General features: G+C 39.1%; 1 protein-coding gene across 1 annotated transcript; it reads left to right on the top strand.

Annotated features, from left to right (window-relative positions):
- The first annotated feature begins 2,069 nt into the window (after nucleotides 1-2,069).
- On the top strand, nucleotides 2,070-13,136 carry LOC143293726 (S-acyl fatty acid synthase thioesterase, medium chain-like). Its single transcript, XM_076604927.1, has 8 exons — nucleotides 2,070-2,205; nucleotides 2,867-3,027; nucleotides 4,141-4,279; nucleotides 4,892-4,991; nucleotides 6,603-6,681; nucleotides 8,980-9,073; nucleotides 10,415-10,500; nucleotides 11,757-13,136. Exons 2-8 carry the CDS (start codon nucleotides 2,880-2,882, stop codon nucleotides 11,885-11,887), a joined length of 777 nt encoding a protein of 258 aa, XP_076461042.1. The 5' UTR covers nucleotides 2,070-2,205; nucleotides 2,867-2,879; the 3' UTR covers nucleotides 11,888-13,136.
- The last annotated feature ends 701 nt before the right edge of the window (nucleotides 13,137-13,837 follow it).

Raw genomic sequence — 13,837 nt, forward strand, 5'->3', positions numbered from 1 at the left:
ACCACCCTCATATTCCTCACCATATCTAATCAAACTTCATCCTCGAAGTTCAAATGCCATGTCTACATACTGACCCCAGATAAACGCCCTGGAAGCAGAGTAACTGACCACAGTGAATCACTACTCCTGTAAATACATCCATTATTGCTTCTTTTTTTTTTTTTTATTCAATAGCAGATTTATCTCTGTGCAAGGGAATCTCAAAGTGGATTTTTCTACAGAATTTTGCCAGGAGCAACCCTTTTGTTGCCATGGATTCTTTTATGTGCCATAAGTGCATGCTGCACACAGGATCTCAGTTTATCATCTCATCTAAATGACTAGCACCCAGACCACTACTCAAGGTCTAGTGGAATGGGAGGAAGTTAAAAATCCAGGTCCGTACATGGAACTTGAACCTGTAAACACCCACTTCCTAGTCAGTCACATCATAATAAAGCTACAGTTTCACTGTGCAATGATCCAGCTGGAATGTTGAATGTAACAAGGTAGAAATATTTTATCATTCAAGTCTGAAATGCTTACATGACCGAGCCTGATCATATAATCAGAAAATGTGAGTCTCTCTAAAATGTTCTGAAGTGTCTGCAGCCATGGTGAAACATACAGCTGAATGTGAGAGGGATGGACACAGACTCAGGGAGTATATCAGACCAATGTACCAACTACTTGATGTACTCACTACCTGATGTGCCCACAGCCCGATGTACCAACTACTTGATGTACTCACTACCTGATGTGCCCATAGCCTGATTTATCAACTACCGGATGTGTCCACTACTTAATGTGCCCACAGCCTGATGTACCAACTACTTGATGTACTCACTACCTGATGTGCCCACAGCCTGATTTATCAACTACCTGATGGGTCCACTACTTAATGTGCCCACAGCCTGATGTACCAACTTCTGGATGTACTCACTACCTGATGTGCCCACGGACTGATTTAACAACTACCTGATGTCTCCACTACTTAATGTGCCCACAGCCCGATGTACCAACTACTTGATGTACTCACTAACTGATGTGCCCACAGCCTGATTTATCAACTACCCGATGTGTCCACTACTTAATGTGCCCACAGCCCGATGTACCAACTACTTGATGTACTCACTACCTGATGTGCCCACAGCCTGATTTATCAACTACCCGATGGGTCCACTACTTAATGTGCCCACAGCCCGATGTACCAACTACTTGATGTACTCACTACCTGATGTGCCCACAGCCTGATTTATCAACTACCTGATGTCTCCACTACTTAATGTGCCCACAGCCCGATGTACCAACTACTTGATGTACTCACTACCTGATGTGCCTACAGCCTGATTTATCAACTACCCGATGGGTCCACTACTTAATGTGCCCACAGCCCGATGTACCCACTACCTAATGTACCCACTACTTGATGTACCCACAGCCAGGTGTACCCACAACCTGATGTACCCACACCCGAAGTACCCACACATGATGTACCCACTACCTGATCTACCCACACCCTGATGTACCCAAACCCTAATGTGCTTGTTCAGTTTCAAGGAAGTGTCAAAGCGTGCAGGCTGATCCATATGTGCTATACAACATCTGCTGTTCAAAAAGAAAAAGGTCAATACATGAATGCAAAGAACATTATATTAAACTCCATATACAAAATGTTAGAAATAACTGATTTGCAGCAACCCAACACATTAATAACAGATCTTCATCGGAACTGTTGGAATGGCACTGTCAAGTACACACTGGGGAGAACAGACTCCCCACACAATCAAAAACCCGTAACTCCAAATCCACAGTTCTACACTTCAATAGTCCGATCCATGAACTGGTTGTTTTTGATAAAGCTGTCAGTTCTGATAATTTCAGAGCAGTTAACCTCGAGATCGTTTGGAAGCCATTCTTATTCGTGTAAAGTTTAATATATAAAACCGTAAATCTTTACAATAGTCAATGTGTATGTACAATAAATCTGCGAAAGTTTAGAGAAGGGAGATTATCCTTCGTGTTGAGCATGCGGGCTTATCTGACGTGTTTTGTTCTCCTCAAGAAAAGGCCGATTTTGTCAACGCAAAGGCTGAAGGGACATGCAGGTGCTCAACTTCCTCTTTGTCAAAAAGGCATGATCAACGAAAAACTAATATAACAGACTGATTCACGTCTTGAATAAACAAAACATAATCGTTTTCGTCGATATTCAAGAAATCAGAGGTAATACTGAACAATAAAGGTTTCTATTCCTACGAGTAAATACGTTCGTTTTCAACTGGGTTGTCAACTGGGAAATCGAAAGTAGATCAGTACATCTGCAAAAACTAGATGTGATGATATTTTGGGGGGGAGGGGGGTGTTGAATGTTTCAACTATTTTGTTGTTACTTTGTTTATTTATGCAGAATAAACAGATCCTGATTTCAATACATAATGATTCAATGGAGGTCCAGGCTTTTCCTATTTATCCTTTATTCTGTTCCACTTCAAATTAAATGTTTTTGGTTTTTCCAGTTTATAATTTTTGTTTCCATGGTTTGACACAACTGGAAAGCCAAAACAATGCTCAAACACACACACACACACACACACACACACACACACACACATATATATATATATATATATATATATATATATACACACACATTAATTACTAATTAGTATACACATACATGCAAACACACACACACACACACACACACACACATAATGAATGTGTGAATGCGCACATACCCTAAATGCATTTCATTCATTCATTCATTCATTAGTTAACATATTCGTTCATTCATTCTTTTTGTTTTTATCTTGCGTTCACTCACCTACTCATTTGAGTGTAAATATTCATTCTGAAACACTTTTGTTTTGTTTTGTTTTTTCAGATCAGTTTGGAAGATGACAAGTGAACTAACACTGAAGCGCTTTATGAACTGTCGCTTCTTGCACCCTGAAGCCACTCACCGCTTGTTCTGCTTTCCATGGGCTGGGGGCGGCTCCAACTTCTATGCTGCCTGGGGCAGGGCACTGCCTGCCAACATTGAAGGTGAACCTTGTTGAAAGCTCTGATTGTGTGTGTGTGTGTGTGTGTTGGTGTGTATATATCTGTGTCATTGTGCATGTGTGTGTATATGCCTCTGTGTGTGTGTGTGTGTGTGTGTGTGTGTGTGTGTGTGTTTGCTATGTCATTTAGTACATACCCTGGTATGAAAATGATGGACAGTTAAAGGCAAGTGTGTGTGTGTGTGTGTGTGTGTGTGTGTGTGTGTGTGTGTGTGTGTGTTTGCTATGTCATTTAGTACATACCCTGGTATGAAAATGATGGACAATTAAAATTTAAAGCAAGTGTGTGTGTGTGTGTGTGTGCGTGTGTTTATATGTGTCTGTCTGGGGTTTTGTGTGCTCATGTGAACGACAGTGTGTATGCTTGTTTGCATTCTTTTTATATATAAAAAAAAATCACTTTCCTTGCACTATGTATACTACCATAAAAAAAACTTCAGATGGAAGCACTTTATCATTGTTGTTTGTGCATATGAGTTTTGAAGTAGAATCCCAATTTATCTGACTTCTTTTTTCTTTCTTTTTTTTTTTTTTTTACATGTTCTTTGTTTGTACTAGGGGCTGGGGTATTACTTGAACATTAGAGACAGCTTTAGAGAGAAATATATTTAGTGTATTCTAATATGTGTTGATGATTGATGCAAGTGTCAGCTTGCAGTCTTGTGTGTGAATGGATGGGGGAGGAGTAAGGTATAGGTGTAAGTGTATGACATTTATGTACATGGTTAATTGTTAATTGTGTATTGCGTTTGTGTTTTATAATTCCCTTGATATGCCTAATAATTACAGTTGCTGTGAAAGTGTATGTTTTATACATTCATGCATTCATGTATCTGTTTTTTATTTGACAAATGACGGAACTTGAATTGTACCACTTCATTTTCCTTACCCGTAAAAATGTTACATAATTGAACAATAACAAGTGTGTCATTGTATGCAGTGTGTGACTGATGAATAAGTGACAGATAACTCTACACCTTTTCTGTTGATGAATGAATAACAAGTGTGTTATCGTGAGTACTGTGCTTTGGTAAATAAGTGGCAAGTTTATTATTGGTTGATGGCTGACTGCCAAACCATATGTTGGTGCACACAGTGTATGGCATTACCTTGGCGGGCAGAGAGTCCCGTTTTAAAGATGAGCCATGCACTTCTGCACAGAAGACGGTGGACCAGATTTCAAAGACAATTGTGTCTGAGTTTGGAGACAAACCATTCATCTTCTTTGGTCACAGGTAAGAGTTTGTCTGCAGTGAGTTCACAGAACCAGACTTAACTGACATACAGGGAAGTTGAAAACTGTGAAAGATGAACCAAAATGATGATAATAACAGTCTCTGGCTTTTTTTTTTTTTTTGGCTTTTTTTTTTTTTTTTAAGAAGGAAATTAATTGCACAGTTTAAAATCTTTTGGCTGAAGTTCTTGTATTTGCTGAAATTTGACAGCACACAGAACCATCGGTTTACAAAGTTCACGTGACTGTTAGCATTGTTCTTTTCTTTGTGTTTTATTAGTTTCTTTGTTTTATGTTTTCTTGTATTTTTTGAGAAGGAAGATTTTGTCATTTTGTTTTTTCTTTGTGCAAGTGGGCATTCCTGCTTATATGTGCATACATGCATGTGTATACGCATTTGCATGACAGAGTGTATGTCAGATATATAAGCATGTGTTGTGTATTTTGATATCATTGCTGTGAATAGTTCTAATGCTAAGGGATAGGGGATGAATTTACATTAAGGACAAGTTGTGTGAGTGATATTATTATTATAATCATTGTTATAATTTCATTGTTGTTTATGATGATGATAATAGTAATAATAATATTATAAGTATACCTCTGATTTCAGTATGGGGTCACTGTTGTGCTATGAGACGGCTGTACTTCTGAAAAAGCATCATGGGTTACAAGCAGAACGCATGTACCTGTCTGGTGTGTCTGCACCCCATGTTAGTTCCCCTGTACTCTTAACATATATCAAGTGTAATTTATCAAAAGTGTCACATAACGTACATCATAAGTGTTCTTCTTTTTTTATTTCATTCAGTGTTTGTTGTCTGTGGTATGTCTGATCCATATCATGTAACACATTGCAAATGGTCTCTTGTGGCATATAGGTGTCCCATGTGTCAAAACATTTGTTGCGTAATGCAGCTGAAGTGCTCTGTGTGACTCCACAGAAGTATTACGAGTAATATGAACATCCTTTGTTGCAGCAGAATCATTCTGTATAATACACTGATATTCTATTTGTATTGCATTTTTTTTAAATCTGTTTTTTCTGTATCAATTTTTACTAAGTAAAAATGTCTGGTTTTCAACAAAGCACGCCGAAAATGTCCCCTGTAACTGTGTGTCTTTTTTAACACAGGTGTGTTTCACTTTCGAAAGATGAGCTTCCTTTGTCACTTTCGAAACATTTTACCCTGTACAGAAAATTATGTGTGTTTTATGTGTAATTATATTTTGCAAGTGAAACACTTTTAGAAGAGTACATTGAATACCTCAGTTGTGTTACAAGAGACAATTACCTTTCTTTTGAAAGTGTATTGCCGTGTATGTTACAACCCAGGGAAGAAAGTCATTGGTTCTACATGTTTTTAAAGCCATCTTTGAAGAACAGTCCTTGGAATGGGAAGAAATATGATAGAAGAATATATTGATTACAAAATAATTAATAAGTGTTTTATGTTCATTGGTGAAGTTAAAAGATGTATGTGAGGAAGATCAGAACACATGTTGATTGAGAGTTCTCATCTCTCGTGTTTCAGAAACTAAGCATTGTCATAGAAGAAGGTATTGTCTGAACCAGAACAGTGAAGGAGTGTGTGTACATGTCGGCGTACATTAACATAAGAATATTAGTGCAAATAATCCTCTTTCGTTATGTGAGAAAAAAAAAATGTTTTGTACTGAATTTTTATATGTGGAGAATGATGGTGCCTCTTTTAGTTTGTTTTAACTATAGCAGAAGTAACCGAAGACAACTTTCTGGCTCTAAACTGGATAATAAAGACACATTGTTGTTATAGCAACAACCAGAACTTGGATCAACAAAATGAAACAACCCCACTCTATCAAGTCAAACAACTGAATTTCAATTAGGAATTCGCACTGCTCAGGAAATGTACAAGAGGAAACAGAGCATGATTCTGATTCTAAACCTTTTTTCATGTTTTGTTCGCCAATCAAGATATTGAGGTTATAAATCAAACACTCACCGATAGATCAGCTTAAATCCAGTCTGTTAATTTATTAGATATTTTTCAAACTGAGATGAAATTGACATTAATGCTTTGATAAAATGATCATGAACAATGATTTGGAAACAGAAATAATTGATTTTATCATTAGGTACTGCTGCTTTATAAACATAACATAGAATTAACAGTATAGTTTCTGTATGGACCGTGTGTGTGTGTGTGTGCATGTGTGTGTGTGTGTGTGTGTGTGTGTGTGTGTGTGCATGTTTGTGTGTCTCAGTGTACCAGTTGCAAATAGTAACTCCACATATACAATGCTTAGTGTAAATATGTTGTTTTTTCTTATGTTTCTTTCAGTCACAGAGCAGACGAGTAAAATCCAAAGAGTTTTCTGCAATGACAGATGAAGAGTTCAAGGACCATTTGAAGAAACTGGGTCAGTCTGCAGTGCTGTTTATACCAGCATATGTGTCACTTTGTTGTTGATCTCAGCTGATGTGTCAGTCTGCAATGTTATTTACATCACCTGGTTTGCCAGACTGTCTGTTGTTGCTATCAGCTAATATGTCAGTCTGTTGTTGATGTCAGCTGATGTGTCAGTCTGTTGTTGGTCAGTCTGTTGTTGATATCAGCTGATATGCCAGTCTGTTGTTGATATCAGCTGATGTCAGCCTGTTGTTGATATCAGCTGATGTGTCAGTCTGTTGTTGATGTCAGCTGATGTGTCAGTCTGCAGTTTTGTTGATATCAGCTGATGTGTCAGTCTGTTGTTGATGTCAGCTGATATGTCAGTCTGTTGTTGATGTCAGCTGATGTGTCAGTCTGTTGTTGATATCAGCTGATGTGTCAGTCTGTTGTTGATGTCAGCTGATGTGTCAGTCTGCAGTTCTGTTGATGTCAGCTGATGTGTCAGTCTACAGTTTTGTTGATATCAGCTGATGTGTCAGTCTGTTGTTGATGTCAGCTGATCTGTCAGCCTGTTGTTGATATCAGCTGATGTGTCAGTCTGTTGTTGATATCAGCTGATGTGTCAGTCTGTTGTTGATATCAGCTGATGTGTCAGTCTGTTGTTGATATCAGCTGATGTGTCAGTCTGTTGTTGATATCAGCTGATGTGTCAGTCTGTTGTTGATGTCAGCTGATCTGTCAGCCTGTTGATGATATCAGCTGATGTGTCAGTCTGTTGTTGATGTCAGCTGATCTGTCAGCCTGTTGATGATATCAGCTGATGTGTCAGTCTGTGATGATATCAGCTGATGTGTCAGCCTGTTGATGATATCAGCTGATGTGTCAGTCTGTTGCTGATATCAGCTGATGTGTCAGTTTGTTGTTGGTACATATATTTATCAGCTGATGTGTCAGTTTGTTCTTGATATCAGCTGATGTGTCAGTTTGTCGTTAATATAATAATAATAATAATAATAATAAATAATAATGGTATTTATATAGCACTGAATCTTGTGCAGAGACAAATCAAAGTGCTTTCGCACCAGTCATTCACAGGCATGCATAACTCTAAAACTGTAGAAACTAAAGACAAGGAAGAGGCAGGCAAGGGAAGCTATTTTGGGAAGAGGTGGGTTTTAAGGCCAGACTTGAAAGAGCTGAGTGTGGAGACTTGACGAAGCAAAAGAGGAAGTTCATTCCAATTGCAAGGTCCAGAGACAGAGAAAGAACGGTGGCCAACAGTCGAGCGTTTGAATCTGGGTATGTGTAAACAGAGTGGATCCGAAGCCGATCGTAGTGAGCGAGATGGAGTGTAGAGGTGAAGGCAGCCGCAAAGATAGGAAGGGGCAGTTTTGTGAATACATCTATAACACAGAGTGCTGATCTTGTACTTTATTTGGTGTGAGACAGGGAGCCAGTGGAGATGTTGCAAAAGAGGAGTGATGTGCTCAGATCTTTTCTTTCTGAGGACAAGTCGGGCAGCAGAGTTTTGTATGCGCTGAAGGGACTGAATGGATGAAGCAGGCAAACCAGACAATAGAGAGTTACAGTAGTCAAGGCGAGAGAGAATGAGAGAAACAACAAGTCTAGATGTTGCGTCAGTGGACAGATATTTCCGGACGGCACTGATGCGCCGCAGTTGACAGTAGCAGGACTGACATGTCTGACTGATAAATTTTTGCATGGACAGTGTATTGTCAAGGACAACACTGAGGTTCCTGACTGAGCTGGAAAGAGGGATGGATGTACTGCCAAGTTTGACTGTGTCAATTGTGATGGAAGACAGTTTTTGTTTAGTTCCTATGATCATTGCTGACATGCCAGTTTGTTCTTGATGTGTCAGTCTGCAATGTTGTTTATATCTGCTGATGTGTCAGTTTGTTGTTGATATCACCTGATGTGTCAGTTCTCATATCAGACTGATATGTATACAGGCCATAATGTCTGTAATAAAATTAAAATAAATCACCACATAGGTTGCACAACATGACTTCCAAACATTTTTCAGAGATGCAAGCGCAACCTGATATATTCTGAATACCCTAATTGTGTCATCAAAACTCAAGTGTCAGATTGGGGGAGGTGTTTTTCATAAGTCTTTTTCTGTTTTCCGATTCAGATATGATGATTCTTTTAATAACAGAAAAATGACTGTAAAGAGAAAAGCATGTGAAGTGTGTTGATGGGACCTGATTCCTCTTTGTGTGTGTGTGTGTATGTGTGTGTGTGCGAGCGCATGTGCGTGCTTGCGCACATGTGTGTGTGTGTGTGTGTGTGTCTTCACCAGGAGGCACCCCCCCTGAGGTGCTACAGAATCAGGAGCTGATGAGCCTCTTTCTGCCCGCCATGAAAGCTGATTACACCATGGTGGCTCAAATGGCGTAAGTTGTTCTCCAGAGTTCCCACACAGAGTCCTGGAATTCTGTAAGAGAAGTCGTGGGGGGAAAATAAATGACACTGTTTAACGCTAGGGCCGGAAAAGTCAGGGAAGTAAAAATGTTTTATCCTTGCAAGGTCTAGAAAATTAAAAGTCTTTCTGAATTTTCACAATTACCTTTCACCACAACTACAGTATTGAGAAAGATTTTACTTGAGCCAAAAAGAAAATCAATAAATAAATAAATAAGAATGTTTTTTAAAGGTGAAAAAAGAGCAGCGGAAATGAACAAAATTAAATGCTGAAAATTAGAAATGATATGTCTCTTTCTCTCTCCTCCCACCACCCAATACTCCCCTCTTTCCCTCACAACCTCTCCCTGTGTGTTAATTCTTTTGTGCTTGTACATGCTGGTTTATTTGTCAGTGACTTTGTTTGGGGGGTCTTGGAAACTGTGGTGAATGGTTTTGGTTTGCTCAGACTTGTGGGAACACTGTGTTTCCATTTCCTTGTTACTCCTGTTCAAATATCACTGCTTGTTCTTTATATGTCAGACAGTCAGTTTTGGGAACAGTTGGCTACAATCAGAGTTTTTTGTTGGTAGTTGTTGTTTGTTTATGATTTTTTTTTTTAAACTGTCAGAACCTTGTGCTTTAGCTTCGGTTCTTTTTTTTCTTCTTTTTTTTAAATTAGTAAGAAATCATCTTCCTTATTGCTTTTGTAGTTGTCAACTAAAATGTGGTGGTGGTGGTGGTTTGTCTTTGTTTTCTTCAAAGCGCATGTCGTGTTGTATGTATGGATCAGTCCACACACACTGATGCTTTCTCGAAACTGAAACTGAAACTATGATAGAAGAGTGGTGTGACTTGTTGGTCTGTGCAGTGTGTGTGTGTTTTGTGTATGTGTGTTTGTGTGTGTGTGTCTGTGTGTGTGTAAAAATGCTAATTTCCCCATTTAATTGTTGTTTCAGATCTTAGTGTAAATACCTACGTAGAACATTAAGTATGATGAATGTTACAGATTCTGCAATCCCTGTCAGAGTTGTGTGGGTTATAATAACAGGGAAATACCCAGTATGGGTCACTCATCAACAGAATCATTAAGAAGCTGATTGTTGGCCATTTAAAAGGGAGAAGAAGAGTAGTTTTGTATGTATGCCTTTGCAGATGTACATGTTCATGCACATACATATATTTCACTTGACTTGTTGGTACATATTTGAGTCAGACTGCATTTTGAGAAAAATATATATTATGGTGCTTAAAGAATATCCCTGATATTTAAGTAATAACTTGTGGGGTGGTTGTCAGTCTAGTGGTGTGGTTTTTCACTTTCTGTATTGCAGCTATGACAAGCCAGAAGGATGTCCTTTTCTTTCTTGTGACTTCACTTTCTTTGACGGTGCTGATGATTCAGATCATGATTATGACAGTGAGTTTGTCTTTTGATTTCTGTGTGTGTGTGTGTGTGTGTGAATCAAAATCAGTCACACAGACTTTGTTTAACACCACTAAACTGAGCACATCTGGTGATTTTACATTGAAAATGTGTGTTAACCCTTGGGCTGCCTATATGACGAGATAACTCGTCAGCGCAAGCATGTACACTTCGCTGCCACAATGACAAGATAACTCATCATCAAAATATTCTGACGTTTCCTTGGTTTGCATTGAGTTTGTTGACAAAAATACTGGTAGCTTTAGCCTGGGGAATCATTTCTAGATTCTATTCATAACTAGAAAACCCACAGTGTCATGAGGCAGTCCTTGATTTGAACGTTTTGGTTGGGTTACTGCCGCAGTATTAACAATCATTATGTGTATGTATGTTTTCATGCACGCATGTGTGTGCATGCTTGTGTGTATGTTTCAATGCATGTATGTGTGCACGTGAGTGTATGTCTGCATATGTGTGCATATTATATGTGTATATGTGAGCATTTGAGTGCACAAGCGTATGTGTTTACCTGAGTGTGTGTGATGTAAGTGTGTTTGTATTTCTTGCCATAGTAATCTGTATTCTTTTCTGAACATCCCTTTTCCATTGTTGAATCATCTACAACATTGTCTTTACAGCAGTTTTCCTTTCTGCAGATATCCAGACACAGTATGAGGTTGCTTTCTGAACTCATGTACTTGCACTGGGCCATTGTATATCCCATAATATAGTGGGTCATTATGGTGATGTTTCTGTCAGCAACTTGACATGACTGTGGGATCATGTTGAACACTTCTCACTCTGGACTGATCATTTGTAAGTATTGTGAACATTTAGGGAGCGTGCTCACATGCACACACACACACACACATACACATGCACACACACACGTGCACATGCATGCACACACACACACACACACACACGTCAAAAATCATTCAAAGTGAAAAGACGTTAGATTAAAGAAAGATGCGCACACGCACACACTATTTTATATGAAACCAGCTTTTACTGGAAACACGTCATAAGGAGACTTAAATGTTTACTTAAATTTTACAGACTTTAATTATGCATGCACAATTATGCATGTATATATGCACATCCTTGTACATGTTCATGAATGTGTTGTTTTGCATACACATGCATGATCATTTGTGTGAGCATGCCTCAAGGTTGTGTATGAGGTGAATTTTCTCACACACAAAGGATTTCATTCTACAAACTACATGTGTGCCAGCTCTTTGTCCCAGGCTGGAAAGAACTGACAGAGGGTTCTTTCACCTTGCACAAACTGCCCGGTGGCCACTTCTACCTGAAGGATGACAACAACCGACAGAAAATTCTGGACGTTATTCAACAAGATTTCCCAGCAGCTGTGTGAGGCAGGGTCACCGTTAGGGCATGCCCCTCGGCTGTATCCTTTGTCAAAACCATGACTCTGTGTGTGTGTGTGTGTGTGTGTGTGTGTGTGGCTGGTGACAAAGTGTGTTCACTGGCTGGTTTTGAAGTTGTTTAAGTCTGTGGGTTTGTCTCCTGTGCTCTCAAATGCACAAGTGATTTCTGATCAGATTGTATTGTGTTGTACTGTACTGTACTGTACTGTGCTGTATTGTTGTTGTCTCAAACCTTTACATCCAGTTGGGTGGTTTTGTTGGGGTTTTTTTTGTTTTGTTTTTTAATGAATAAAGCAGAGAAATAAATGCACAGATTTTATATACATATGGTTTTTTTTAGGTAACTCTTATTGTACTGTACTGTACTGTACTGTACTGTAATGTACTGCAGTTGTCTCAAACATTTACATCCAGTTGGGGTTTGTTTGTGTTTTTTGTTGTTGTTGTTGTTGTTGTTTTGGGGGGTATGAATAAAGCAGAGATAGAAATGCACAGATTTTTCATATACATATATATTTTATAAGCAATTCTTTCATCATAATGAAACATGACTCTACAAAAGATTTATATGTATAAACAATGAAATGAGGAGGTAGATGGAGATTTAAATCTTCGGAGGCAGCCAGGAACCTTCTGAATAATAAGAGGGAGAGAGAGCCAGTTATTACGCCTGTTGTGACATGAGTTAAGTCTCTTCCCCTCTGGATTTGTCATATGTCTCAGCAGTGGCAGTGATCGTTTACATTCGAGTTTCACGTTGACACCCTCAGATACACTGTTCTCATCCTGCATGACTGGTGCAACAGCCGAGTGGTTAGAGCTTTGGATTTTCAATCTGAGGGTCCCTGGTCCAATCCCGATTATCAGTACCTGCTGTGGTAAGAGTTGAGACATTTCTGAATTCCGAGATCAACACATGTGCCAAAATGCAAGTGCCTTAATCTGCTCCTTCTGTTAAAACGTACAGAAGATGAAGTACATACATTAAAGATCCTATGACCCGTGTCAGTGTTTGGTGGTTTTTGGAAACAAGAAGAACACACTCAGCATGCACATCCCAAGAAACAGGGTATGTGGTGCAGTGTAAAAATGGTCATGCACCTAAAAGGCCATTTACAGACACAAATATATGTGTGAGTTGTAGCCCACACACATAGAAAGAAAGAAATCATCCTGCAGAAAGTTTTTGTGTGACTGTGATTATGGGGAAAGAAGATAGTGTTTATGAAAATGTGTGTGTTTTTGTGTGACTGTGATTATGGGGAAAGAAGATAGTGTTTATGAAAATGTGTGTGTTTCTCCTCCTTTGAGCAGTGATTGATCCAGATATCCTAAAAAGGCATCCATATAAAGCCAATGCATTTTTAGAATGTTGTACTTTGCAGCAATGTGTATTTGTTCAGCTTCTTTTTACGGTTGGTGGTGGTCTTTTTCTTATTTTTGTTCTTTTGTTCTGTTTTTGAACAATCAGTTTGATGGTCAGCCAGTGGTTCAGTGGTTTTTAGTGTTTGTCAACAGACTGATTTTTTTTTTCTCTCCCAAAATGATGAGGTAATTGGTGACTTTTTTGTGACATGTCTGCTCTGAAACTTGATACAGTGCTGTGTCCATATTGACACATTGGCATGTTGTGATGGTTTGATCCAATGCAGTCTCACGGTGACGGCGCCTGGTGGGTAAAGGGTGGAGATTTTTCCGATCTCCCAGGTCAACATATGTGCAGACCTGCTAGTGCCTGAACCCCCTTCGTGTGTATATGCAAGCAGAAGATCAAATACGCACGTTAAAGATCCTGTAATCCATGTCAGCGTTCGGTGGGTTATGGAAACAAGAACATACCCAGCATGCACACCCCCGAAAACGGAGTATGGCTGCCTACATGGCGGGGTAAAAACGGTCATACACGTAAAAGCCCACTCGTGTGCATACGAGTGAAC

This window comes from Babylonia areolata, chromosome 19 (genome assembly GCF_041734735.1).
Source record: "Babylonia areolata isolate BAREFJ2019XMU chromosome 19, ASM4173473v1, whole genome shotgun sequence".
NCBI classification, from domain to species: Eukaryota; Metazoa; Mollusca; class Gastropoda; order Neogastropoda; family Buccinidae; genus Babylonia; species Babylonia areolata.